The following is a 27388-nucleotide window of genomic DNA, read 5'->3' on the forward strand; positions in this document are numbered from 1 at the left end:
GTGTTTGTAAACGTACTTAAAGAAACCTCCAATCAAAAAAAATTGTTCAGGCCAGATGATTTTTTCTAGAACTTCAAAAAACACCAAAGATTCTTGAACTGTTACATAAAAGAAGGAAAAGAAGACTCATTACCAGTGCATTTTTTGAAGTAACACTTTGATACAAAAACAAACAAGTAGTCAACAAAAAATGTAGCAACCATGAACCATGATTAAGGTAGATGCAAAACTTCTCCACTAAATACTTTAAAAACAAATTCAGGTCTGTTCAAAGGATAGTAAAATTGCTGAATAGGTAAAGGTGTTTGTTGCCAAACTTGATGACTTAAATCCATATGGTGGAAAGAAATAACACATTCTTGTAAGTTTTTCTCTATTTTCTAGCTGTACACTTTGGTATACATGTACCCACACAATATATATAGATGCACATGCACAAGTACAGACACATGCTATCCAATAACAACCATTCTCCATGATCAAGTTGACTTTATTACAGAGACTCAGTGAAAGTCTGATTTGATACACAAATATCAATAAATAACAATTAAATAGCATAAATGAACTCCAGAACAGGAAAGACATTGTAATCTTTGTAGACATAGAAAAAGTTTGGAATAGAAGGAACAAATTTCAACATAATACTGGCCATATGTAAAAAAAAACTTAAGTTTATGTTCCATAGGTAGAATAAAATTCAATGCATTTCCAGTAAAAAAAACCAAGAAGTCAAAGATGTTCAATTTCTCCACTCTATTTCATTATAGCACCAAAATCTAAGCTAGAATAAAAATACAAATGGAAGTAATAAAGGGGATACAAATAAGAAAGAAGTCAAAGTACCTTTGTTTTCAATGATACAATTCTATTAATAAGAAAACTTAAAGAGTTTACCAGAAAACACTTAGATTTGATAAAGACTTTTATCGAAGTGACAGCGTAAAAAAATTATCATACAAACATAAATATCTTTTCTATATACCAGTGAAGAGCTTGAAACAGGTTCAGCTTAGAAGCCCCTCAATTAAAAATAGATAATGAGATTTTGATATGTACAAACAATGAGAATTTCATTCAGCTCTAAAGATGAAATTATTAAATTCTCAGTAAAATAGATGGAACTGGAAAATATACTTAATGAGGTAACACTGGCACAAATAGACAAACATTGCATATTTTCTCTTTTATGTGGATCCTAGACAGATTCTTAGTGTGTTTAGCTTGAAGAGTATATAAAGGAGAGGAACATAGAAAGGAGCCAGCAAAAGGGGAATAATAAAATTTTTTTATGGTATCAATTTATCAATAAGAATTTTTCAATAAGAATTTATATGGTATCAATATAAAGGGAGTGAATATGAGGTGGAGTGTGCTTTCACAAAGATGGTTTGGAAAGATGAGTGGATAGAATTAACCAAAACCAAGAATATATGAAAATGCATTAAGAAAACTCATTACTTTATAAGCTCATTTAAAAAAAAACATAAAATAGTTTAAATTAAGACACCTTGCATAAGTAAACTACTGCTCCCAGAAGTCATAGGTTATTAAATGAAAATTCCACTGCTAGTACTAGGCCTAGGAGTTTTTTTTGCCTAGAAAGGGCATAAAGATCCAAATAACATAGAAAATTGTCATTGTTATGAGTTGCCCACAAAAACTAGTTGGTAAGATCCTATTTCTAAAGACATCCTCATATTCTTGCCACAGATTATAAAGAAAGCAAGCAGGGAATGAGCTGAAATATGTCTTTCTGCTGAGTAGACCTCATATTACCAGAAGGTGTTATGTAAGCTGCTAGTAGCAGATTGTCATCAATAGTATTACTCAGCTATGGACACTGTGAACTATACTTCACTCAGGCTTACCTGAGTAATGTATGCCCACTGGTGTGATAATGGCAATTGTGGTATCAGAGTAACCGATCATTTTCTGATTGAGATTTCACATCTCATATGATCAACAATAATGACTGTCCATGCTGGAAAGGGAATAGGTCTTAGTGTCGAAGATCACTGTTGTTCTGCTAAATGAATGTGATGTGAACATCAAATTATCTCCTAAATAGCTACACTTATACTTATATAGATTTAATATCAGATTTGTAAAAAGAGATTTTTTCTGCAGTTGGAAGTGGTAATTTTGGAGATTCAAAAATGGACAAATGGCTGAGAATAAGTGCCTTTTCTGTGCTCACTCTAAATGAGATATCTGTACTCCCATATAGGCTAAAGAAACATGGAAGAAGAGGGCATTGAAATGATGTAAAATCTTAAAGATGGGATAGAATGATGTGGAATACTGTCTTCTAGACATGACATGGATATAGCACTTTTTAACCCATGTTATCTGTGACTATTGCTCAAGACCTAGGCAAGACAGTGCTTTTCAATATTCTATTAAGGAGAGAGAATGTGATTCCCAAACCACCACCCCTTTTCCTTGGGATTTATAAGCAGTTAAGATTAGTTAAAGGGCAAGACTCATGAGACACCCTCACTTCAGAATCTATAGGTAGTTAATGGGTGTTGGTGAAAGAAGAGGTAGTTTTCCAGTAAAGTAGCTAAGCTAAGGTACCCATGTTCCTGTAAATGACTCCTTCATTAGTACCTCTCATAAACACAATGGAATTCAGTGTGTCACAAACACACACATGAAGGAAAGGGACATGAAAGTAGAAAGGACAGCTAGTTGAGAAGAGGAAAAAGATAAGCAAGTATGGAAACATGACAAGATAGTTTATTGGGCCATTACTCTTAAGAAAACACCTGCACACAAGTGTGGAAATGTCATTTATGAAAAACTTTACTATATATAATTAAAATATTCCAATAAAAGTTAAAATAAGGACAAAGTATAAAAATAGTTGTCTATGAAATTATTTTTGAGACAAATAAAAACACAGGATTGGGAACTATATTGGGAACTATATTGGGAACTATAAATCTTAACAAAATGGTGCATGGTCAGACTATGGGAAGCCAATGTAGAAAAAAAAGTCTAAGAAGACCCACAAATGAGATGTGTGGTAGGAAGAAAACCTTATTTGCTATTTTTCTGTTCTGTGATCAAAACACTATTTTTTTCTTTTTTTAAAAATTTTATTTATTTTATTTTACAATACCATTCAGTTCTACATATCAGCCATGGGTTCCCCTATTCTCCCCCCTCCCATCCCCTCCCCTTAACCCCAGCCCACCACCCATTCCCACCTCCTCCAGGGCAAATCCTCCCCCAAGGACTGCGATCAACCTGGTAGACTCAGTCCAGGCAGATCCAGTCCCTTCCTACCAGATTGAGCCAAGTGTCCCTGCATAAGCCCCAGGTTTCAAACAGCCAACTCATGCAAAGAGCACAGGACTCAGTCCCACTGCCTAGTTGCCTCCCAAACTGATCAAGCCAATCAACTGTCTCACCTATTCAGAGGGCCTGATCCAGCTGGGGACCCCTCAGCCTTTGGTTCATAGTTCATGTGTTTCCATTCCTTTGGCTATTTTTTTCAATAATTGAGTAAAATCAAAATTTATTATAAGCCACAGTCATCCTAGGGACCTCCATGCTATATATATAGCCTCCATGGTTCTATGGGTTGTGGTCTGATTGTTCTTTATTTTATATCTAGAATCCACTTATGAGTGAGTACATACCATGACTGTCTTTCTGGGTTTGGGTTACCTCACTCAGGATGATTTTTTTTCTAGTTCCATCCATTTGCCTGCAAATTTCATGCTTTCATTTTTTTTCTCTGCTGAGTAGTACTCCATTGTGTATATGTACCACAGTTTTTCATCAATTCTTCCATTGACAGACATCTAGGTTGTTTCCAGGTTCTGGCTATTACAAATAATGCTGCTATGAACATAGCTGAGTATGTATCTTTATGGTATGAATCAGCATTCCTTGCGTATATGCCCAAGAGTGGGATGGCTGGGTCTTGAAGTAGTTCGATTCCTAATTTTCTGAGAAACCTCCATACTGATTTCCACAGTGGTTGTACAAGTTTACATTCCAACCAACAGTGGAGGAGAGTTCCCCTAGTTCCACATCCTCTCTAGCATAAGCTGTCTTCAGTGTTTTTGATCTTAGCCATTCTGACAGGTGTAAGGTGGTATCTCAGAGTTGTTTTGATTTGCATTTCCCTGATGATTAGGGATGTTGAGCAATTCTTTAAATGTCTTTCAGCCATTTGAGTTTCCTCTGTTGAGAATTCTCTGTTTATTTCTATACCCCATTTCTCAATTGGACTGTTGGTCCTTTTGATGTCTAATTTCTTGAGTTCCTTATATATTCTGGATATCAGTCCTCTGTCAGATGTGGGATTGGTGAAGATCTTTTCCCATTCTGTAGGCTGTTGCTTTTCCTTGTTGACTGTATCCTTTGCTCTACAAAAGCTTCTCAGTTTCAAGATGTCCCACTGATTGATTGTTTGTCTCAGTGTCTGTGCTACTGGTGTTATATTTAGGAAGTGATCTCCTATGCCAATGCATTCAAGACTACTTCCTACTTTCTCTTCTAGCAGGTTCAGAGTAGCTGGATTTATGTTGAGGTCCTTGATCCACTTGGACTTGTGTTTTGTGCACGGTGACAGATATGGATCTATTTGCAGCCTTCTATAGGTTGATATCCAGTTATGCCAGCACCATTTGTTGAAGATGCTTTCTTTTTTCCATTGTACCCTTTTGGCTTCTTTGTCTAAAATTATATGTTCATAGGTGTGTGGGTTAATGTCAGGGTCTTCAATTTGATTCCATTGGTCCACATGTCATTTTTTATGCCAATACCAAGCTGTTTTTATTACTGTAGCTCTATAATAGGGCTTGAAGTCAGGGATCGTGATGCCTCCAGAAGTTGTTTTATTGTACAGGATTCTTTTGGCTATCCTGGGTTTTTTGTTTTTCCATATGAAGTTGAGTATTATTCTTTCCAGGTCTGTGAAGAATTGTGTTGGTATTTTGATGGGGATTGCATTGAATGTGTAGATTGCTTTTGGTAAAATTGCCATTTTTACTATGTTGGTCCTGCCTATCCATGAGCATGGGAGATCTTTCTATTTTCTGACATCTTCTTCAATTTCTTTCATCAGGGACTTAAAGTTCTTGTCATATAGGTCCTTCACTTGCTTGGTTAGTGTTACCCCAAGGTATTTTATGTCATTTTTGGCTATTGTAAATGGTGATGTATCTCTGATTGCCTTCTCAGCTTCTTTGTCCATTGTATATCGGAGGGCTACTGATTTTTTTTTATAGGTGAGACAGTTGATTGGCTTGATCTGTTTGGGAGGCATCTAGGCAGTGGTACCAAGTCCTGGGCTCATTGCATGAGTTAGCTGTTTGAAACCTGGGACTTATGCAGGGACGCTTGGCTCAATCTGGGAGGAGGGGACTGGACCTGCCTGGACTGAGTCTATCAGGTCGATCCCAGTTCTCGGGGGAGACCTTGATCTGGAGGAGGTGGGAATGGGGGGTGGGCTGAAGTAAAGGAGAAGGAGCAGGAAGGGAGAGAACAAGGGAATCTGTGGCTATTATGTAGAACTGAATAGTATTGTAAAATAAAATTAAAAAAATAAAATAAAATACTAAAAAAAAAAAGAAAAAAAGAAAGGAAAAGAGAGCCTATTTTTTCTTATATATTTAGAGGGATTAGAATAAATGATGGGAGAAGGTAGGCAATGGCAACAAGTAGTCATCAGCACTATATAAACTGGAAGCTAGGGCTTCATCTCCTAAACCACAATCAGCAAGCAGAGGCAGGAAACTGAGGTGGCTTAAGAATTTAACCTCTCGCTGGGTGGTGGTGGCACACACCCTTAATCCCAGCACTCAGGAGGGAGAGCCAGGCGCATCTCTGTGAGTTCGAGGCCAGCCTGGGCTACAGAGTGAGTTCCAGGAAAGGCACAAAGCTACACAGAGAAACCCTGTCTCAAAAAACCAAAAAAAAAAAAAAAAGAATTTAACCTCTCAATGCTCACACTCAATGATATATTGTGCCAGCAAGGCTGTGCCTCATAAGTCTTCTGAAAAAGTGCCATCAACTGGGAAATAATTGTTAAAATACATGAGTTTATGTGGAAAATTTCTTATTCAAACTACCAGAAACTATAACATCTACATTAGTACTGGAAAGACTAGATACTATAAATGATGCCAGGATAGTATATCATGGAGCAAGGTCTGTCTGTTCCTTGTCTGACAATTGGGTCTGAAATGGCAATGAGCCTCAGATTGAGAGATTGGTTTAATGTGGAGGAATAGGATGGAGCCAAGTGAAAACTAATGAGTATACTAAAGGATAGCACTGTAACCAATTTAGATAACATGACATTGTGTGTTTGAGTGCCAACATTAAATAAACAGAACATAGTTGTAGGTGATTATTGCCCTAGAACTCAAGAGGTGGATGGAGGAGGACCAGACCTTCAAGGACATCCGTGGCTATATGGGGAGTTCAAGGCCAGCTTATAGTGTATCTTACCCTGTCTTAAAAAAATGTAGGTGAGCCTACCTCAACTTCTATATTTAAGAGGACACTTACCATTTCCTTTGAGGAACCATTCAATATAAGTCCCCAGTGACACTGGATTCTTCATAAAGTTTTTCTTACCATAGTAAAAATAACCAGACACAAGAACATCTCTGGGATTTCTGATGACATAGATCACCTTAAATGGAAAAACATGTACATGAAGGTCAATATAATCAGTCCCAACCTTTAAATGGCACAATTTATATGAACTGAAAATCAAATACTAATGAGGTTTCTAAAAACATTTATTATTTTTCTTCAGACAAAATATAAAGAGAAGTGCAAAATATCTATAGCCAGAATCTGCTTTTCTAAATTTATTGATTTACAAAAATGTAACAGCAAAATTACTGAGGTAACTAATACTGTAAAAACTACACGAACAACAAAAAGCCAAGATTGATTCAATAGCTGTAAAGATCAATATCTTAAAGTGTGAAAGACCATCCATCCACTGTGAAATAATAACCTATATACACAGAATAATGAGTACTGTGCTAAATCTATCTGAAAAATGACTAATTGGTTGCTGTAACTGTAACTACCAAATATAACTTTCAAAAATAATAATGATGCAGTTTAATGTTAATGTTTCTTTGTACAATGATTAACATAAAGACCTATAGGAACTAAGAAATGCTGAAAGTTAGAGATGTAAATTGGCCCTGGGAAACACATCACAACTCGTTATGCAATGCCAATTTCTTAGTCATGAAAACATACATAAAAGTAACATTGTAGAGACTAAGTTTGTTGTACTAAAGTATTCAGGGATATGTAGATACATATATGCATACATATATAACAACAAATAATGAAAAAGAGAACATAAATTTGAAAAAGTGAAAGGAGGGCTTTAAAGGTGACCATGTGGGAAGGATGAAGAATGGGTATGATATTTGTAATTATTTTACATTGTAATCTCAAAAATAGAAGAAACAAAAAATAATAAAAGGAAATTTACATATTATGCTGATGTTCTTTGTGACATTATTCTAGAATTCATCTCTTAAGTCTTAATTTCTACAAACATTTATTTGTCAAATCCAGATAAGACACACACATGAACACGCACCTAACTGTCCCACTTGCCTGGCCAACAGGGAAGAATTCCAAGGGTGGGCTCAGCCACCACGACCAAAACTCCCCATCTGACTCTGCAATCTATAAGGCCCTTGACATACCCTAAATAATCCCATCCTCCTGTGACCCCAGTGGCTTCCTGACACACAGAATTTGCCAGCTCTCATTAGACCAAGAGGTGAGTGACTTTTCTCCCACCTAGAGTCCCACCACTAGAACCTATGCCCTGGGAAACAATCAGTCCCCAGGAAATTCCACCATTGGCTGCCACAGCTGCTGGCAAGCAGAGAGAATCCTGAGGGCAGGGTGTCTCACCAAAACCTCCATTGAACCCTGGAATCTAAAAGACCCACTCCCTACCCCAAACCTACCCATCTCCCTGCAAACTAAGTGGCTTCATGAGACACAGAATCTGCAAGCTCTCATTGGACCAAGAGCCCTAATAGGACAAGAGGCCTGATAGGACCAAAAGCAGCTCTCTGAGACACAGAATCCATCAGTTGCAATTAGAACAAGAGCTAAGATTGGACCCAGAGTGGTGCCCTCAGACACAGACAAGGAAGCATAGATTGGGCCATTGAACTAAGAGCCGCTTACTCATACAGAGGCACCTCTTGCATGTATTGGAGGAAGAGATGTGTAGACCCCGAGCAAAAATACATACAACAACATAAAGAGCAATAAGGAATCACCACACCCTAGCGGTTCTACAACAACAAGACCTGAACATCACAACATAGAAGAAGCAGAAGAAGATCCTGCCTCAGACCTCCCATCTTGACAAGAATTGAGTGCCTGGGCTTAGCCTAGATCCCATCCCTGGGCACCAGCCATTCTGCCCAACTTGGCCCCAGGTTCTGGCCATCGAGCAGGATCCTCTCCACCCTCACTGGGAAGGCTCCCATTCTCCAAGACCCCTGGCAGACCCTGCAATCTCCACGCCCTGCCACAAGCCCATCCGCCCCATACCCCAGCCACTTCCTGAGACTTAGAGACCAGCCCCCAGCTACCATCCTGCCCTGGAGCTCCAAACTGGACAAGAGAGAGAGACTTTCTGAATCTGTCAACTCTGTCTGGACCAAGTGCGCTGATAAGACCAAAAACAAATCCACATGGAAATGGAAAGACGTCAAGGCAGAAGTACATACAACAAAAGGAGGAGCAATACAGCATCACCAGTACCTAGCCCTCCTCCAACAACTAGACCTGAACATCACAAAATGGAAGAAGCAGAAGAAACCAGCCTTATGAATAACATAAATGAAGAGGGTAGAGGCTTATATAAAAGGAATTACAAATGAAGTTAAGGAAAAGTCAAACAAAAAAAAAAATGGGAAGAACAATATACAAAACAGGGGAGAGGACAAATAAAGCAGAAGAAAACAATAAAGTCCTGAAAGAAAATAATGAAAAAAGCAATGAACGAGATGAAGGAAACAATCCAAGACCTGAAAAGAGAAATAGAAAAAATGAAGAAGACACAGACAGAGGGAAGGTTGAAAATAGAAAATCTGAGTAAACGAACGTGAACTTCAGATGCAAGTATAACCAACAGAATACAAGAGATGGGAGAGAGGATCTCTGGCATTGAAGATATGGTAGAAGAAATAGATTAATCAATCAACTAAAGCCAACAAAGTCATGACCCAAAATGTCCAAGAAATTTTGGACACCATGAAAAGATTAAACCTTCAAATAATAGGGATAGAGGAAGGAGAAGAATACCAACTCAAAGGCTCAGAAAATATATTCAACAAGATCATAGAAGAAAACTTTTGGAACTTAAAGAAGGAAATGCCTATGAAGATACAAGAAGCCTATAGAATACCAAACAGACTAACCCCCCCCAAAAAAAGTCCCCTTGCCACATAATAATTAAACAACTAAATGTGCAGAATAAAGAAAGAATATTAAGAGCAGCAAAGGAAAAAGTCCAAGTGACCTATAAAGGTAAACCCATCAGAATAACACCCGATTTCTCAATGGAGACTTTGAAAGCCAGAAGGACCTGGACAGATGTAATGCAGACACTAAGAGACCATGGATGTCAGCCTAGACTAATATACCCAGCAAAACTTTCAATCATCATAAACAGAGAGAACAAGACATTCCAAGACAAAGTCAGAATAAACAATACTTATCCACACACCCAGCCCTAAAGAAAGCACTAGAAGGAAAAATCCAACCTAAGGAAGTCAGATGCACCCTCAAAAACACAGGCAATAGATAATGACACAGCAATAAACTCCAAAGAGGAGAAGTACACACACACTACCACCAAAAAGTAACAGGAATGAACAATCACTGGTCATTAATATTCCTTAATATCAATGGATTAATTCACCTATAAAAGACACAGGCTTACAGAATGGATATGAAAGCAGGACCCATCTTTCTGCTGTATACAAGAAACAAATCTCAAATTCAAAGATAGACACTATGTAAGAATAAAAGGCTGGGAAAATATTTTCCAATCAAATGGTCTTAAAAAACAAATGGATGTAGCCATCCTAATATCCAGCAAAATAGACTTCAAACTAAAATCTATCAAAAGAAATCAAGAAGGGCATTATATACTCATCACAGGAAAGATCCACCAAGATGAAGTTTCAATTCTAAACACTTATGCCCAAACACAAGTTCACTCACATATGTAAAAGAAACATTACTAAAGCTTCAACCACATATAAAACCCCACACATTAGTAGTGGGAGACTTTAATACCCTATTTTCACCACTGGACAGATCTTCCAAATCGAAACAATATAGAAATAAAGGACTTAACTGATGTTATGACTCAAATGGACTTGCTTGATATCTACAGAACATTCCATTCTAACAAAAAGGAATACACCTTCTTCTCAGCACCCCCATGGAACCTTCTCTAAAACCGATCACATACTTGGCCACAAAGCAAATCTCAACAGATACAAAACAATTGGAATAACTTCCTGCATTCTATCAGACCACCATGGCTTAAAGTTAGATTTCAGCAACAACAAAAACTACAGAAAACCTACAATCTCATGGAAACTGAATAATGCTCAACTGAATCACCAATGGGTCAAGGAAGAAATAAAGAAAGAAATTAAAGACTTCCTAGAGATCAACAAAAATGAAGACACCACATACCCACATTTATGGGACACTATGAAAGCACTGCTAGGAGGGAACTTCATAGCACTAAATGCCCACATAAAGAAGTTGGAGAAATCTCACACTAGTGACTTAACAGCATACCTGAAAGCTCTAGAAAAGAAGAAACAAACTCTACCAGGAAGAATAGATGCCAGGAAATTATCAAATTGAGAGCTGAGATCAACAAAATAGAAACAAAGAGAACATACAAATAAATTAATAAAACAAAGAGTTGGTTCTTTGAGAAAATCAACAAGATAGAGAAGCCCTTATCCAAACTAACCAAAAGACAGAGAGAGAGAGAGCATCCAAATTAACAAAATCAGAAATGAAAAAGGAGACATAAAAACAGACATTGAGGAAATCCAGAGAATCATCAGGTCATATTTCAAAAACCTCTACTCCACAAAACTGGAAAATCTAAAAGAAATGGATAATTTTCTGGATAGGTACCACATACCTAAGTTAAATCAAGACCAGATAAACTATTTAAATAGTCCAATAACCCCTAAGGAAATAGAATCAGTCATTAAAAGTCTCCCAACCAAAAAAAGCCCAGGAACAGATGGTTTTAGCGTAGAATTCTATTAGATCTTCAAAAAAGAGTTAATACCAATACTCTCTAAATTGTTCCACATAATAGAAACGGAAGGAACATTACCAAACTCCTTCTATGAGGCTACAATTACCCTGATTCCTAAACCAAACAAGGATGCAACAAAGAAAGAGAACTACAGACCGATCTCCCTCATGAACATTGATGCAAAAATACTCAATAAAATACTGGCAAACAGACTCCAAGAACACATCAGAACAATTATCCAACTTGATCAAGTAGGCTTCATCCCAGGGATACAAGGGTGGTTCAACATATGAAAGTCCGTCAATGTAATACACCATGTAAACAAACTGAAAAAAAAAAAACACATGATCATCTCACTAGATGCAGAAAAGGCATTTGACAAAATCCAACACCCCTTCACAATAAAGGTCTTGGAGCGGTCAGGAATACAGGGAACATACCTAAACATAATAAAGGCAATTTACAGCAAGCCAACAGCCAACATCAAATTAAATGGAGAGAAACTCAAAGCAATTCCACTAAAATCAGGAACGAGGCAAGGCTGCCCACTCGCCCCATACTTATTCATTATAGTACTTGAAGTTCTAGCCAGAGCAATAAGACAATATAAGGAGATTAAGGGAGTACAATTTGGAAAGGAAAAAGTCAAGCTTTCCCTATTTGCAGATGACATGATAGTATACTTGAGTGACCCCAAAGATTCAACCAAGGAACTGATTCAGCTTATAAACAACTTTGCAACATAGCAGGATACAAGATCAACTTAAAAAAAATTGTAGCCCTCCTATATACAATTGACAAAGAGGCTGAGAAGGAAATCAGATATACATCACCTTTTACAATAGTCACAAATGATATAAAATACCTTGGGGTAACACTAACCAAGCAAGTGAAGGACCTATATGACAAGAACTTTAAGTCCCTGATAAAAGAATTTGAAGAAGATGTCAGAAAATGGAAAGTTCTCCCATGTTCATGGATAGGCAGGATTAACATAGTAAAAATGACAATTTTACCAAAAGCAATCTACACATTCAATGCAATCCCCATCAAAATACCAACACAATTCTTCACAGACCTGGAAAGAATAATACTCAACTTCATATGGAAAAACAAAAAACCGAGGATAGCCAAAAGAATGCTGTACAATAAAGCAACCTCTGGAGGCATCATGATCCCTGACCTCAAGCTCTACTATAGAGGTATAGTAACAAAAACAGCTTGGTACTGGCATAAAAACCAACATGTGGACCAATGGAATCGAATTGAAGACCCTGACATTAACCCACACACCTATGAACATATAATTTTAGACAAAGAAGCCAAAAGGGTACAATGGAAAAAAGAAAGCATCTTCAACAAATGGTGCTGGCATAACTGGATATCAACCTAAAGAAGGCTACAAATAGATCCATATCTGTCACCATGCACAAAACACAAGTCCAAGTGGATCAAAGTCCTCAACATAAATCCAGCTACTCTGAACCTGCTAGAAGAGAAAGTAGGAAGTAGTCTTGAATGCATTGGCATAGGAGATCACTTCCTAAATATAACACCAGTAGCACAGACACTGAGACAAACAATCAATCAATGGGACCTCCTGAAACTGAGAAGCTTTTGTAGAGCAAAGTATATGATCAACAAGGCCAAGTGACAGCCTACAGAATGGGAAAAGATCTTCTACAACCCCACTTCTGACAGAGGACTGATATCCAGAATATTTAAAGAACTCAAGACTTTAGACATCAAAATGCCCAACAGTCCAAATAAGAAATCTGCTATAGAACTAAACAGAGAATTCTCAACAGAGGAAACTCAAATGGCTTAAAGACATTTAAGGAATTGCTCAACATCCCTAATCATCAGGGAAATGCAAATCAAAACAACTCTGAGATACCACCTTACACCTGTCAGAATGGCTAAGATCAAAAACACTGAAGACAGCTATGCTGGAGAGGATGTGGAACTAGGGGAACTCTTCTCCACTGCTGGTAGAATGCAAGCTTGTACAAGCACTTTGGAAATCAACATGGTCCTTTCTTAGAAAATTGGGAATCAATCTCCCCCGAGATCTAGCTATACCACTCTTGGGCATATACCCAAGGAATGCTCAATCATACCACAAGAGCACTTGCTCAGCTATGTTCATATCAGCATTTTTTGTATTAGCCAGAATCTGGAAACAACTTAGATGCCCTTCAACTGAAGAATGGATAATTAAAATGTGGTACACATACACAATTGAATATTACTCAGCAGAGAAAAACAATCTCATCAGAGATCATGAGGTTTGCAGCCAAATAAATGAATCTAGAAAAAAATCATCCTGAGTGAGGTAACCCAGACTCAGAAAGACAAACATGGTATGTACTCACTCATAGGAGGATACTAGATGTAAAACAAAGATGACTAGACTGATACTCATAACTCCAGGGAGACTACCTAGAAATGAGGACCCCAATGACAGAGAAATGGATGAGATCTACATGAACAGCCTGGACATGAGTGGAAGTAATGAAGGGCAAGGGTTAAGGGAAAGAGAGCCTGTGGGAATGGGAGATCCCAGCTGAATCAAGAACAGAGAGGGAGAACAAGGAATAGAAGACCATGATAAATGAAGACCACATGATAATAGGAAGAAGCAAAGTGCTAGAGAGGTCCACAGTAATCCACAATGATACCCCCACAATAGTCTACTGGCAATGGTCTAGAGATAGCCTGAACTGACCTACTCTGGTGATAGAATGGCCAAATACCCTAATTGTCATGCTAGAAACCCCATCCAATGACTGAGGGAACAGTATGCAGAGATCCACGTCCAGGCCCAAGGTGGAGCTCCAAGAGTCCAATTGGTGAGAAAGAGGAGGCTTTGTATGAACGAGAATTGTTGAGACCAAGGTTGGAAAAAGCACAGAGACAAATAGCCAAACGAATGGAAACACATGAACTATGAACCAATAGCTGAGAAGCCCCCAACTGGATCAGGCCCTCTGGATAAGTGAGTGCTTGATCTGTTTGAGAGACATCCAGGCAGTGGGACTATGTCCTGTCCTCAGTGCATGAGCTGGCTGTTTGGAAACTTAGTATTATACAGGAACATTTATCTCAGCCTGGGAGGAGGGGACTGGATCTGCCTGGACCAAATCTACCAGGTTGAACTCAATACTCAGGGGAGTCTTTGCCCTGGAGGAGATGAGAATGAGGGGTGAGCTGGGGGGAAGGCTGGGGGGAGGGGTTGCGGGGGGAGAGTAATGGAATCCATGGCTGATATGTAAAATTAAATTATAAAATAAAAAAAGTAAGCAGAAGAAAGTGACCTTAAAAATAAATTCCTGAAGATTATTTAATTTCATTTCCTTTAAATAAGAAATGAAACATTCCTTTAAAGAAATAGAGGAAAAGATGAACAAAAAATTGGAAGAAATTATTACAGCCCTTAAAGGAAACCATGAAAAAGCAATTAAAAATGTGAAGGAAAGAGTTCAAAACCTGAAAATTGAAATAGAAACAATGAAGAAAAAACACAAACTGAGGGAATACTGGAAACAGAAATTTTGAATAAATGAACAGAACTACAGATACAAGCATAACCAATAGAAAACAAGAGCTGGAAGAGAGAATCTCTGGCATATAGGATACAATAGAGGAAATAGATTCCTCAGTCACAGAAAACACCAATGCCAAAAAAGCCAAAATACAAAATGTTCAGGAAATCTGGGACACCATGAAAATGTCAAACGTAAGAATAATAGAGAAAGAAGAAGGAGAGGCCCGGGCAGTGGTGTTGCACACCTTTAATCCCAGCACTTGGGAGGCAGAGGCAGGCGGATCTCTGTGAGTTCGAGGCCAGCCTGGGCTACCAAGTGAGTTCCAGGAAAGGCGCAAAGCTACACAAGAGAAACCCTGTCTCGGAAAACCAAAATAAGCAAGCAAATAAATAAATAAATAAATAAATAAAGGAGAGGAATACCAACACAAAGGCACCAAAAATATGTTCAACAAAATCACAAAAGAAAACATTTTCAACTTAAAGAAGGAAATACCTATAAAGATACAAGAAGCTTATAAAACACCAAAAAGACTAGACCACCCCCTAAAAAAGTCCCCTTGCCACATGATAATTAAACCATTAAACATACAGAATAAAGAATATTAACAGCAACAAAGGAAAAACTCCAAGTGACTTATAAAGGCAGACCCATCAGAATAACACCTGAATTTTCAATGAGACTCTGAAGATCATAAGGTACTGGACAGATGTAATGCAAACACTAAGAGACCATGGATGCCAGACAAGACTACTATATCCAGCAAAACTTTCAATCACCATACATGGAGTGAACAAGATATTGCAAGACAAAACTAGACTTAAACAATACCTATCTGTAGTTGGAAGTTTTTCTGTGTCCTACCCATCCATGTGGTTCTTCAAAGGCTTATAAAATAATTATTTAGATGCTTATATTAATTTTAACTGCTTGGCCACTAGCTCAGGCTTATTACTGACTAGCTCTTACACTTAAATTAACCCATAATTCTTATCTATATTTAGCCACATAGCTTGGTACCTTTTCTCATTTCTGCCTTGTCATCTTGCATCCTCTGTGTCTGGCTGGTGACTCTTGACCCCACTCATCCTCTTCCCAGCATTCCTTGAGTTTGATTGGCCCACCTATACTTTTTGCTTGGCTACTGGCCAGTGTTTTATCAAACCAGTGTACAAAGCATTATTCTACAGCACATATCCACAGACCCAGCCCTACAAAAAGGACTAGAAGGAAAATTCCAACCAAAGAATACATCAGATACATACACAAAAAACACAAACAATATATAATCCCACAGCAGCAAATCACAAAGAAGGGAAATACACACCCACTGCCCCCAAAATAACAGTAATTAACAATCACTGGTCACTAATATCCATTAATATCAATGGACTCCGTTTGCCTGTAAAAATATACAAATTAGGAGAGTGAATATGCAATGAGGATCCATTTTTCTGCTGAATACTAGAAACACACCTCGACTTCAAAGACAGACACTACCTCAGAGTAAAAGACTGGAAAAAGACTTTCTGATCAAATGGACTTAAGAAGCAAGGTGGTGCAGCTCTTCTAATATTTAACTAAATAGACTTCAAACTAAAATCAATCAAAAGAGATCAGGAAGGACATTACATATTTATCAGAGGAAAAATCCACCAAGATGTAGTCTCAATTCTGAACATTTATGCCCCAAATACAAGGGCACCCACTTATGTAAAAGAAACATTGCTGAAACTTAGACCACACATCAAACCCCACACATTCACAGTGGGATAATTCAAGACCTGACTCTCATCAATGGTCAGATCTAGCAGATGGAAACTTAACAGAGAAATAAGGGATCTAACAGATGCTATGACTCAAATGGTCTTAATAGATATCTATGGAACATTCTGCCCTAACAAAAAAGAATATACCTTCATCTCAGTACCCCATGGAATCTTTTCTAGAACTGACCACATACTCAGTCACAAAGAAAATCTCAATAGATACAAAAAATTGGAATAAACTCCCTTATTTTTTGAACCACCATGGCTTAAAGTTAGATTTTAACAACAAAAATTACAGAAAGCCTACAATTACACGGAAACTTACTAATGCTCAACTGAATCACCAGTGGGTCAAGGAAGAAATAAAGAAATTGAAGGCTTCCTAGAATTCAATAAAAATGAATATACTGCATTTCCAAACTTATGGGACACTATGAAAGCAGTGCTAAGAGGAAAATTCATATCACTAAATGCCCACATAAATCAGTTGGAGAAATCTCACACTAGTGACTTAACAGTACACCTAAAAGCTCTAGAACATAAAGAAGCAAACTCACCCAGGAGGAATGGATGCAAGGAAATGATCAAATTGAGAGCAGAAAGCAATAAAATAGAAACAAAGAGAATAGTACAAAGAATCATAAAATAAAGAGCTGGTTCTTTGAGAAAATAAATAAGATAGAAAAGCCCTTATTCAAAAGTACCAAAAGGCAGATAGAGAACATCCAAATTAACAAAATCAGAAATGAAAAGAGAGTCATAACAACAGACAATGTGGAAATTGAGAGAATCATAAAGTCATACTTTAAAAACCTGTACTCTACAAATTGGAAAACCTTAAAAATACTGACAATTTTCTGTATTGATACCACATACCAAAGTAAAGCAAGATCAGATAAACAATTTAAATACATCCATAAACCCTAAGAGAAGAGAAACAGCCATTAAAAGTCTCCCTACAAAAAATGTCCAGGACCAGATGGTTTCAGTACAGAATTTTACGAGAATTTCAAAGAAGAGCTAATACCAATACTCTGCAAATTGTTCCATACAATAGAAACTGAAGGAACATTATCAAAATCTTTTTATAAGGCTGCAGTTACCCTGATACCCAAATCACACAAAGATGCGACAAAGAAAGAGAATTACAGACCAATCTCCTCATGAACATTGATGCAAAAAATCTCGATAAAATACAGGCAAACCAAATCTAAGAACACATTAAAAAATCATCCACCATGATCAAATTGGCTTCATCCCAGTGATTGAAGAATTGTTCAACTTATGAAAATGTGTTAATATAATACACAAAATAAACAAACTGAAAGAAAAAAACCACATGACTGTCTCATTACATGCTGAAAAGCCTGTGACAAAAACCAAACCCCCTTCACAATAAAGGTCTTTGAGACATTAGATACACAAGGAACACACCTAAACATAATAAAGGCAAATATAGCAAGCCTATAGCCAACATCAAATGACAAGGAGAGAAACTAAAAACAATTCCACTAAAATCAGGAGCAAGACAAGGCTCTTCACTCTCCCTCTATCTATTCAATATAGTACTCGAAGTCCTAGCTAGAGCAATAAAACAACAAATGGAAATCAGGGGACATAAATTGGAAAGGAAGAAGTCAAACTTTTGCTATTTGCAGATGGTATGAGAGTATACATAAGTGACCCCAAATACCATGGGACTCCTACAGCTGATACACACCTTCAGTAATGTGGCAGAATACATGATTAAATCAAAGAAATCAGTAGCTCTCCTATATACAAATGATAAACGGTCTGAGAAAGAAATCAGAGAAACAGCACCCTTTACAATAGCCACAAATGATATAAAATTCCTTGTGGTGACTCTAAGTAAGTGAAAGACCTGTATGACAAGAACTTTAAGTCTCTGAAGAAAGAAATTGAAGAAGATATCAGAAAATGGAAAGATCTCCCATGCTCATGGATAGGTAGAATTTACATAGTAAAATTGGCAATCTTACCACAAGCAATCTATACATTCAATGCAAACCCCATCAAAATCCCAACATAATTTTGCACAGACCTGGAAGAACAATATGCACCTTCATATGGAAAAACAAAAAATCCAGCATAGCTAAAGCATTCCTGTGCAATAATGCCACTTCTGGAGGCATCATGATCCCTGACCTCATGCTCTACTAGAGAGCTATAGTAATAAAAACAGCTTGATATAGGCATAAAAACCAACGTGTAGGCCAATGGAATAAATGGAAGACCCTGACATTAACCCACACACCCATGAACACATGAGTTTTGACAAAGAAGCCAAAACTGTACAATGTAAAAAAAGAAAGCATCTTCAACAAATGGTGCTGGCATAACTGGCAGTCAACAAGTGATGATTGCAAATGGATTCATATCTATTGTCATGCAACAAAACTCAAGTCCAAGTGGAACAAAGACAACATTATAAACCAGTTACACTAAACCTGATAGAAGAGAAAATAGAAAGTTGTCTTGAACTCATTAGCACAGGAGACTACTGCCTAAATATAACACCAGTAGCACAGACATTGAGAGAATCAATTAATAAATGGAACCTCCTCAAACTGAGAATCTTTTGCAAGGCATTGGAAGAGGTAAATAAGACAAAATGATGACCTGCAGAATGGGAAAAGATCTTCACATCTGTCAGAGGGCTTATAGCAAAAATATATAGTCTCTTTAAGAAACTAGATATCAAAATACAGGACAATCCAATTAAAAAATGGGCTACAGAGCTAAACAGATAATTCTCAACAGAAGAATCTCAAATGGCCAAAAGACATTTAAGGAAGTGCTCAACATCCTTAGTTATAAGCAAAATGCAAATCAGTAGGACTCTGAGATACCATCTTACACTTGTCAGAATGGCTAAGATCAAAAACACTGATGACAGGTAATGTTAGAGAGGATATGGAGCAAGAGGAACACTTCTCCAATGTTGTTGGGAGTACAAACTTGTACAGCCACTTTGGAAATCAGTATGACAATTTCTCAGAAAATTGGGAATAAATCTTCCTCAAGACCCAGCTATATCACTCTTGGGCTTATACCCAAGGAATGCTCAATCTTACCACAAGGACATATGCTCAGTTATGTTCATATCATCCTTATTTGTAATAGCAAGATCCTGGACACAACCTTGATCTCCTTCAACTGAAGAATGGATAAATAAATTGTGGCACATATGCACAATGGAGTACTACTCAACAGAGAAAAACAATGACATGAGGTTTGCAGGCAAATGGATGGAACTAGAAAATATCATCCTGAGTGAGGTAACCCAGACTCAGAAGGACAAACATGGTATGTACTCACTCATATGTGGATACTAGATGTAAATCAAAGAAAAACCAGACTGCAACCCACAGCTCCAGGAAGGCCAGCTAGCAGGGAGGATCCTAGGAAGGATCCCAGGGAAGGAGAAATAGATGAGATATACATGAGAAAATTAAGGATGAAGGGGGGTTAATGGACAGCAAGGAATGGGGGACGAGGACATAGGGGAACAGGAGGTTTGTGATGGAATAGGGACATAGCGGGAGAGTAAGGAAAGAGATATCATGAAATGGGAATAGGGAGAACTTCCTTGCGAAGTTCCCAGGAATCCACAAGGATGATCCTAGCTTAGAAAACTAGCCATAATGGAGAGGGTGTCCGACCTGGCTTACCCCAGTAATCAGATTGGTGAATAACCTAACTATCAGAATAGAGCCTTTCTCCAGTAACTGATGGAACAAGATGTAGAGATTTACAGCCAAGCATCAGGCTGAGCTCCAGGAGTCCAGTGGAAGAGAGAGAAAGGGATTCTATAAACAAGGGACATCAAGATTACAATGGGGAAACTTGCAGAGACAGCCAAACCAAACAAATGAGAACTCATGAAATTTAGACCAACACCTGTGAAGCCTCCACAGGACTGGACTAGGACCTCTGCATGAGTGAGACAATTATATAGTGCAATCTGCTTTAGGGACCCATGGGCAGTAAAATCAGGATCAATCTCTGGTGCATGAGCAAGCCTTTTGGAGCCCACTACCTATGGTGGGACACCTTGCATAGCCTTGAGGAAGGGGGATGGGCTTAGACCTGCATCTACTGAATGTATCAGGCTCTTCTGACTCCCCATGGGAGGCCTTACCATTTTGTAGTAGGGTATGGGGATGGGTTAGGGGAAGGGACACTAGAAGGGTGAAAGTTGGGAAGAGGGAGATCTGTGATTGGCATGTAAAATGAATAAAATTTTTTTCTTAATAAGAAAAAAAGACAAATACATATAGGTTAATGGTCACAACTTGATTGTGATAATTTTTTTCTAAGTATGCTTTTGTACTTTAAGCATAAAATACTTTCAGGTTCTAATGTGGAGGAACTTCCAGAAAACTTTCTTAATAATAAGGAGCTATGATAGGCCAGAAACTGGATATATCTGATCTCTTTTGGAGATCCTCTGTGAGTGATGTAGGTAATTACTGTGGCTACTCATCTCAGTAGACAGATAGACACAGCAAGATAAAGTGGGTAAAGATAAGACATGACTATTGAAAAATCCCCATGACTAAAGCACTGATGCCTGGTCAGGCTACATCTTCTATGAGCAATTCTGCCTTGGATAATTTACCCACTAGGTATTTTCTATATGTATAATCATGGTTAGCTAACTGACTTTGATTACAAAACAGCAATATCAACTGTCCACTAGAGTTTGAACTCTGCTTGACCTGTATGTGTAGTCCTTAGTGCTCTAGTGTGATATCAGACTTTCTCTCAGATATCCGCCCAACATCACTGCGTGGTGGTTGATATCCTGGTACTCTGATGTAGTCTGAGGAAGGGACACAGCAACACCAAATAGTGCATGAGAATCCCAGCTTCCCTCCACCAACATGTACAATCAGAGTGCATTTCAGGCAGAGCTCCAGGGCCCATCAAGATAGACTAAGTTCAATGAACATTTGGTCAAATATTTTTCAACAACTATTGGATACTGACCTTGGCCTTGGAACTGAAGATAGACTTGGGGAAAAGATTGATGGGAAGGTGGGAGGTGATGAGGTGTGGTCCTTCCTTATTCATTAGTAGTGAATATCCTTGTGGAGTCTCTATCCAGGGTGAGCGTTCCCAGATGGGCACAGATTGCAACCATTTGGGATTCCCCTTGGTCTGAATCAAGCAGACAGTCTCAATTATCCAGTTAGTTCTTGAACAAGAAAAAAAAGTTATGGTCACTTATTTAAAGAGTACTTTTGAAAAGCCTAGAGTGTAATATACAAACAACCATACAATTTACACAACAGCTGTTTCAATGCACACAGACATGTGTTGTTCACAATATCCACAGGGTGTGACTACAAAGTATATTCATTCAGCATGCTCCCAATGCTTCACCTGGCAAAACTGAGACTCTATACTCAGTAAACTCAATCTGCTTATTAAACATTCTCCCAGTCCTAAGCCACCAGCGCTCTACATTCTGGATGAATTTGATTATCCCAAATATTTGCCAGAGATGAAGTCATAGACTCTGTCCTTGATACTGGCTCCTTTCATTTAATACAATGTCATTGAGATGCATCTATGCTGCAGTATAGGTATGAGTGCCACTTAATTTTAAGGCAAATAAATCACTTAGTGATTCACTATTTACTAAACACATTTGTGTTTGTGATTTTATGCTCCTTTATCAATGGAATTTTCTCTAGCTTCTTTCCCTGGGTTATTGTCTAAATCTCTTTCCTTTGTCCACCACCTTTGGGTTTTTCATGTCATTTCCATTTGATTTCAGCAACCTAATACTTTCCAAATGTTTCCTGCTTCTGACTCCCATGAATGACCATCCCTCAAATGCCCATGATACCACTTTTTTGAATTTTGAGACAATTTCTTCTACATGGACAGTGTTCACACTAATTATTCTACCTGACATTGTCTTTTCCTTAATATGTTTTTTACATTCATTCTTTTTTCTCTTGATGCTATTTATGCTATTTATTTCTTCTGTTTATTCTCATCATTCTTTCTCTTCTACTCTCTTCCATATAGAGACATACCATTTCCAGAGTCTGCTTTAAGATCCATTCTCATTGCTCATAGGAGCAGCTAAGACACTAACCATGCCTCTGATTACACAGGTTATATTAGAGATCATTATCTGAGTGGAAATGCTTTCTCAAACAGCTCTCCATGCCCACAAATCATTTATTGCATTATTAATCACCACCCAAATCAGTGAAGATCAAAAGCCTAAACTCCCCCAGACAGTTCAGGATAAGTCTCATGGATTGTCCTTACCTGATTTGGGGTAAGTTAGTATGACTGTGTCTTCATCTCTGATCACAAATTTATCATGACATTCTTTAATTATTTCTTTTTTAAAAAATATACCATAGAAAGGTATTCCTTCAAACCAAACATAGTCTGACATTGGAAAGAACTATTCGTGGGTGCTGTTAGGATTTCAGTCTTGGCCACCTGTTCAGCTTATAGCAAATAATTAGAGGAAAAAATACACTGCAGGCAACAAAATCTTTAACATCCCAAACTTTGTTCTGAAATGAGCTACTGATTGGAAGAAATATTGTAACACCAGTACAAAGGTTGCTATATTGAGAAATTGTGAATTTTTTCAGAGATCATTCTGGAGATTTGTGAACCTGAGGTCATGACCACAAACCAGAAACTCAGTAAAAAGTACTTGGAATTAGAGATGATGATTACTTTAAACTGTTTTCTAATACAATTTAGCTTTCAGAATGTTTTCACGTGCAAAATCAATTACTGAGATCATAAAATGTATTGTTCTGTACAATTCTTTTTATTTTAAGTAATGGTTATTTTTGAGAAACTCGCCGGGCGGTGGTGGCGCACGCCTTTAATCCCAGCACTCGGGAGGCAGAGCCAGGCAGATCTCTGTGAGTTCGAGGCCAGCCTGGGCTACCAAGTGAGCTCCAGGAAAGGCGCAAAGCTACGCAGAGAAACCCTGTCTCCAAAAAACAAAAAACAAAAAACAAACAAAAAAAAAAAAAAAAAAAAAAAAAAAGAGAAACTCATAGTGCCTTCACTGTACTATGTGATTTCCATTCTCCCTTTCCCCCTCCATTGTCTTCCTCCCCTACCCATGTTTATGATTCTTTCTTTAAGTTTTACTGCTATGTATATATGATCACATGTATATATAAACTACTGAGTCCATTAAATTCTGTTTGTACATAAATTTATCCTGAGTTGAGCTCTGGATAAAAATAAAGGATTTATCCTCCTGAAGCACCTGTTTCTCCCTCTTTCAGCAGACACTGACTTGCTGTATTCCTTCATCTAGGTATAAGACCATGTAAAATTTTCCCGAGTTCATAGGTATATTTCCCTGTCACATCTAGGGAATATATCCTATCAACAGGGGTCATGGACCTCTGGGGGCTTTCTGTTCCCTTTTCTGTGTTTTCCCAAGCCTTAGATTAACGGGATTCATTGCAGATGTATCTTTGGGATTCACCATCTTATAGACAATTATTCTCTGCATTTTGCAAAGTTGTGGGAATTTATGATAGTCTTCATATATTGCAAAAAGAAATTTCCTTGATGGGGGGTGAGAACTTTATCTGCCTGTGTGTATAGAGATAGATATTTAGAAATTGGCTAGAAAGTATACTTGTTTCGGACACTGGCAGTAGCAGGTTCACCTCTTGGATGTATGCCATCTCCAGGCCCAAGTGGTTGTCTTACCTCTTGTTTAGAGTGCCTTAAGTCTATTTGTACAGCACTTGAAACCTCCAACATGACAGTTCCACTATTTTGCCATTGTGGATATTTTGCTAATCTAGTTATTGTCGTGGCTCACAGAAATCATATCTGTATAGGTCAAGTGATTGATTGCTCATCTCCCTTGGCATCTTTTCACTTTAAGAAAGCCACTTCTCATGGTAGAGGTTCTATGTCATTTTCAAATCAATTCTCCCAAATTTTTGTCTGAAGTGTATTGAGGCTTCATCAACAGAGTTGTATCTTCAAATTCTGTGAGCCAATCAAGGGCAACAATAACAGATATTTTTTGGAGGTCTCTTGGACTACCCTGACCAACAACATGAGATGAAGTTTCCAATGAGTGGTACTTGGGAAATATTATTCTTATAAATGGTGTAACATCTTTCAAATACATGTTAATACTTGCATATTATATGTGATTGTAGACAAATATGAGGTAATAAAATTCCCTATGTCTTTTCAACCATCCTTGGTAGTATTTATTCCTCCTTCCCCTCTCATGCCATGTTGTCCTCTGTGACCTCTTCTCAGTTAAAGCCCCTTCTATTTACTCTGTTCTCCCTTATAGTGCCTACATGCTATTTCAGTATCAAGAATTACTTTACCAATTGGTCCTGCTTCACTCTCAATTCTGCAGTTACTTGAGGTTATAAACTCACATCTACTGATTCAAACACAGAAATAAATAAGAGAGAAAAATTCAAGATTTTTATTTCAGTGTCTGTGTTACCACATTCAATACAATACTTTCTAATTCCATGCATTTACCTGGAAATTTCATGATTTCATTTTTCTCCACAGCTGAATAGAAGTCCACTATACATATGGAGCTCATCTTCATTACTATTCATTGGTTGAAGAACATTGAGGTTGTTTTCATGTCTTAGTTATTGTGGATAGAGAGGTAATGTACATAGCCAAGGAAATATTTGTGGAGTAGTTTATCAAGTCCTTTGAGCAAATGCCAAGGAGTGGTATAACTAGGCCATGTGATCAAATTTCCATACTGGTTTCCTGTGTAGCTATACTGATTTTCAGTTTGCAATCACACTAAGAGTGAATGAGAGTTCCCATTCCCCCAAACTTTCACTATCCTTTATTCTCACAAGCATCTGTTGCTGACTGTTTACTTGATAATAGCCATTAGTGCTAGAGTAAGATGATATCTCAAATTATGTTCTCTTTTAATTTTTTAAAATTTTCTTTATTAAAATATTTTCTATTCACTCCTAATGATATCCACAGAACCATCTCTTCCCTCCTGTCACCCCTCAGCCCTCTTTCCCAAGACACCTCGCATCCCCACTTCCCCCAAATCGAGGTCTCCCATGGGGAGTCAGCAGAGCCCAGTTCACTGAGCCTAGGCAGGGTCAAGCTCCTTTCCACTGCACCAAGGCTGTGCAAGGTGTCACACCACAGGCACCAGATTCCCAGAAGTCTACCCATGTACCAGGGACAGATCCTGACCCCCCTGCCTGGGTGCTCCCCAAACAGTTTGAGCCAAACAACTGTCTTCCGTGTCCAGAGGGCCTAGTCCAGTCCCATGGGGGCTCCACAGCCACCAGCCCACAGTTCATGGGTTTCCACTAGTGTGGTCTGTCATCTCTTCACATTCTCCCATCATGATCTCGATGTCCCTTTCCTGCAGTATCTCTCCTCTCTCTTATCACTTGAATTCCCAGAGCTCAGCCTGGTGCCTGGCCATGAATCTCTGTATCTGTCTTCATCTGTCACTAGACAAATGTTCTATGATGACAGCTAGGTTATTTGCTAGGCTGGTAACTAGAGTAGACTGGTGCAGTTACCTTCTGGACCACTGCCAGCAGATCAAGGTGGGGTCAACCTGGTGGATTCCTGAGAGCCTCCCCAACACCCTGACTCTTCCTATTCCTATGATGTCCTCATCTATCATAAGATCTTCCTCTCTGCACTCCCACTCTGTCCCTGTTCCAGATTGACCATCCCATTTCCCTATGTTCTCATCCCCCACTCCTTGCCCTCTGCCACCCCCCATACTCAGTCCACTCATATAGATCTCATCCACTCTCCTTCACAGGGTCATCCATGTGTCCCTCCTAGGGTCTTTTCCTGTTAGCTAGCCTCTCTGGAGTTATGGGTTGCTGTCTGGCCATCCCTTCCCTCCCATTTAGTATCCACTTATGAATGAGTACATACTATGTTTGTTCTTCTGAGTCTGGGTTACCTCACTCAAGATGACATTTTCTAGATCCATCCATTTGTCTGCAAATTTCATGATATCCTTGTTTTTTGCCACTGAGTAGTACTCCATTGTGTATATGTGCCACATTTCCTTTATCCATTCTTCAGTTAAGGGGAATCTAGGTTGTTTCCAGGTTCTTGATATTATGAATAATGCTGATATGAACATAGTTGAGCATGTGTCCTTGTGGTAAAACTGAGCATTCCTTGGGTATATGTCCAAGAGTGGTATAACTGGGTCTTGAGGAAGACTTATTCCCAACTTTCTGAGAAACCATCATACTGATTTCCAGAGTGGCTGTATAAGTTTGCATTCCCACCAACAGTGGAGGAGTGTTCCCCTTGCTCCACATCCTCTCCAACATAAGTTGTCTTCAGTGTTTTTGATCTTAGCTATTCTGACAGGTGTAAGATGGTATCTCAGAGTTGTTTTGATTAGCATTTCCCTGGTGACTAAGTATGTTGAGCATTTCCTTAAATGTCTTTCAGCCATTTGAGATTCTTCTGTTGAGAATTCTCTGTAAGCTCTGTAGGCCATTTTCTAATTGGATTGTTCAGTTTTTTGATGTCTAGCTTTTTGAGTTCTTTATATATTTTGGAGATCAGCCCTCTGTCAGATGTGGGGTTGTTGAAGATCTTTTCCCATTCTGTAGGCTGTCGTTTGGTCTTATTGACCGGGTCCTTTGCTCTACAAAAGCTTCTCAGTTTCAGGAGGTCCCATTTATTAATTGTCGCTTTCAGTG

General features: G+C 38.3%; 1 protein-coding gene across 2 annotated transcripts in view; it reads right to left on the reverse strand.

Moving 5' to 3' along the window:
- The window catches only part of LOC102909135 (sulfotransferase 2A1-like), a 46596-nt gene extending 23391 nt beyond the window's left edge, over positions 1–23205 (reverse strand). Inside the window, exons 1-3 of one of the 2 annotated variants that reach the window (XM_076571632.1) lie at positions 22955–23205; positions 21657–21864; positions 6532–6658 (exon numbers count right to left, since the gene is read on the reverse strand). In XM_076571632.1, coding sequence (XP_076427747.1) covers positions 6532–6658; positions 21657–21864; positions 22955–23088 — 469 coding nt within the window. In that variant the 5' untranslated portion in view covers positions 23089–23205. The remainder of the gene's footprint in view (positions 1–6531; positions 6659–21656; positions 21865–22954) is intronic. The other variant, XM_076571628.1, reaches the window with a different exon arrangement.
- Between the last annotated feature and the right edge of the window lie 4183 nt (positions 23206–27388).

The sequence above is a fragment of the Peromyscus maniculatus genome, chromosome 1 (assembly GCF_049852395.1).
Source record: "Peromyscus maniculatus bairdii isolate BWxNUB_F1_BW_parent chromosome 1, HU_Pman_BW_mat_3.1, whole genome shotgun sequence".
Classification (NCBI taxonomy): domain Eukaryota; kingdom Metazoa; phylum Chordata; class Mammalia; order Rodentia; family Cricetidae; genus Peromyscus; species Peromyscus maniculatus.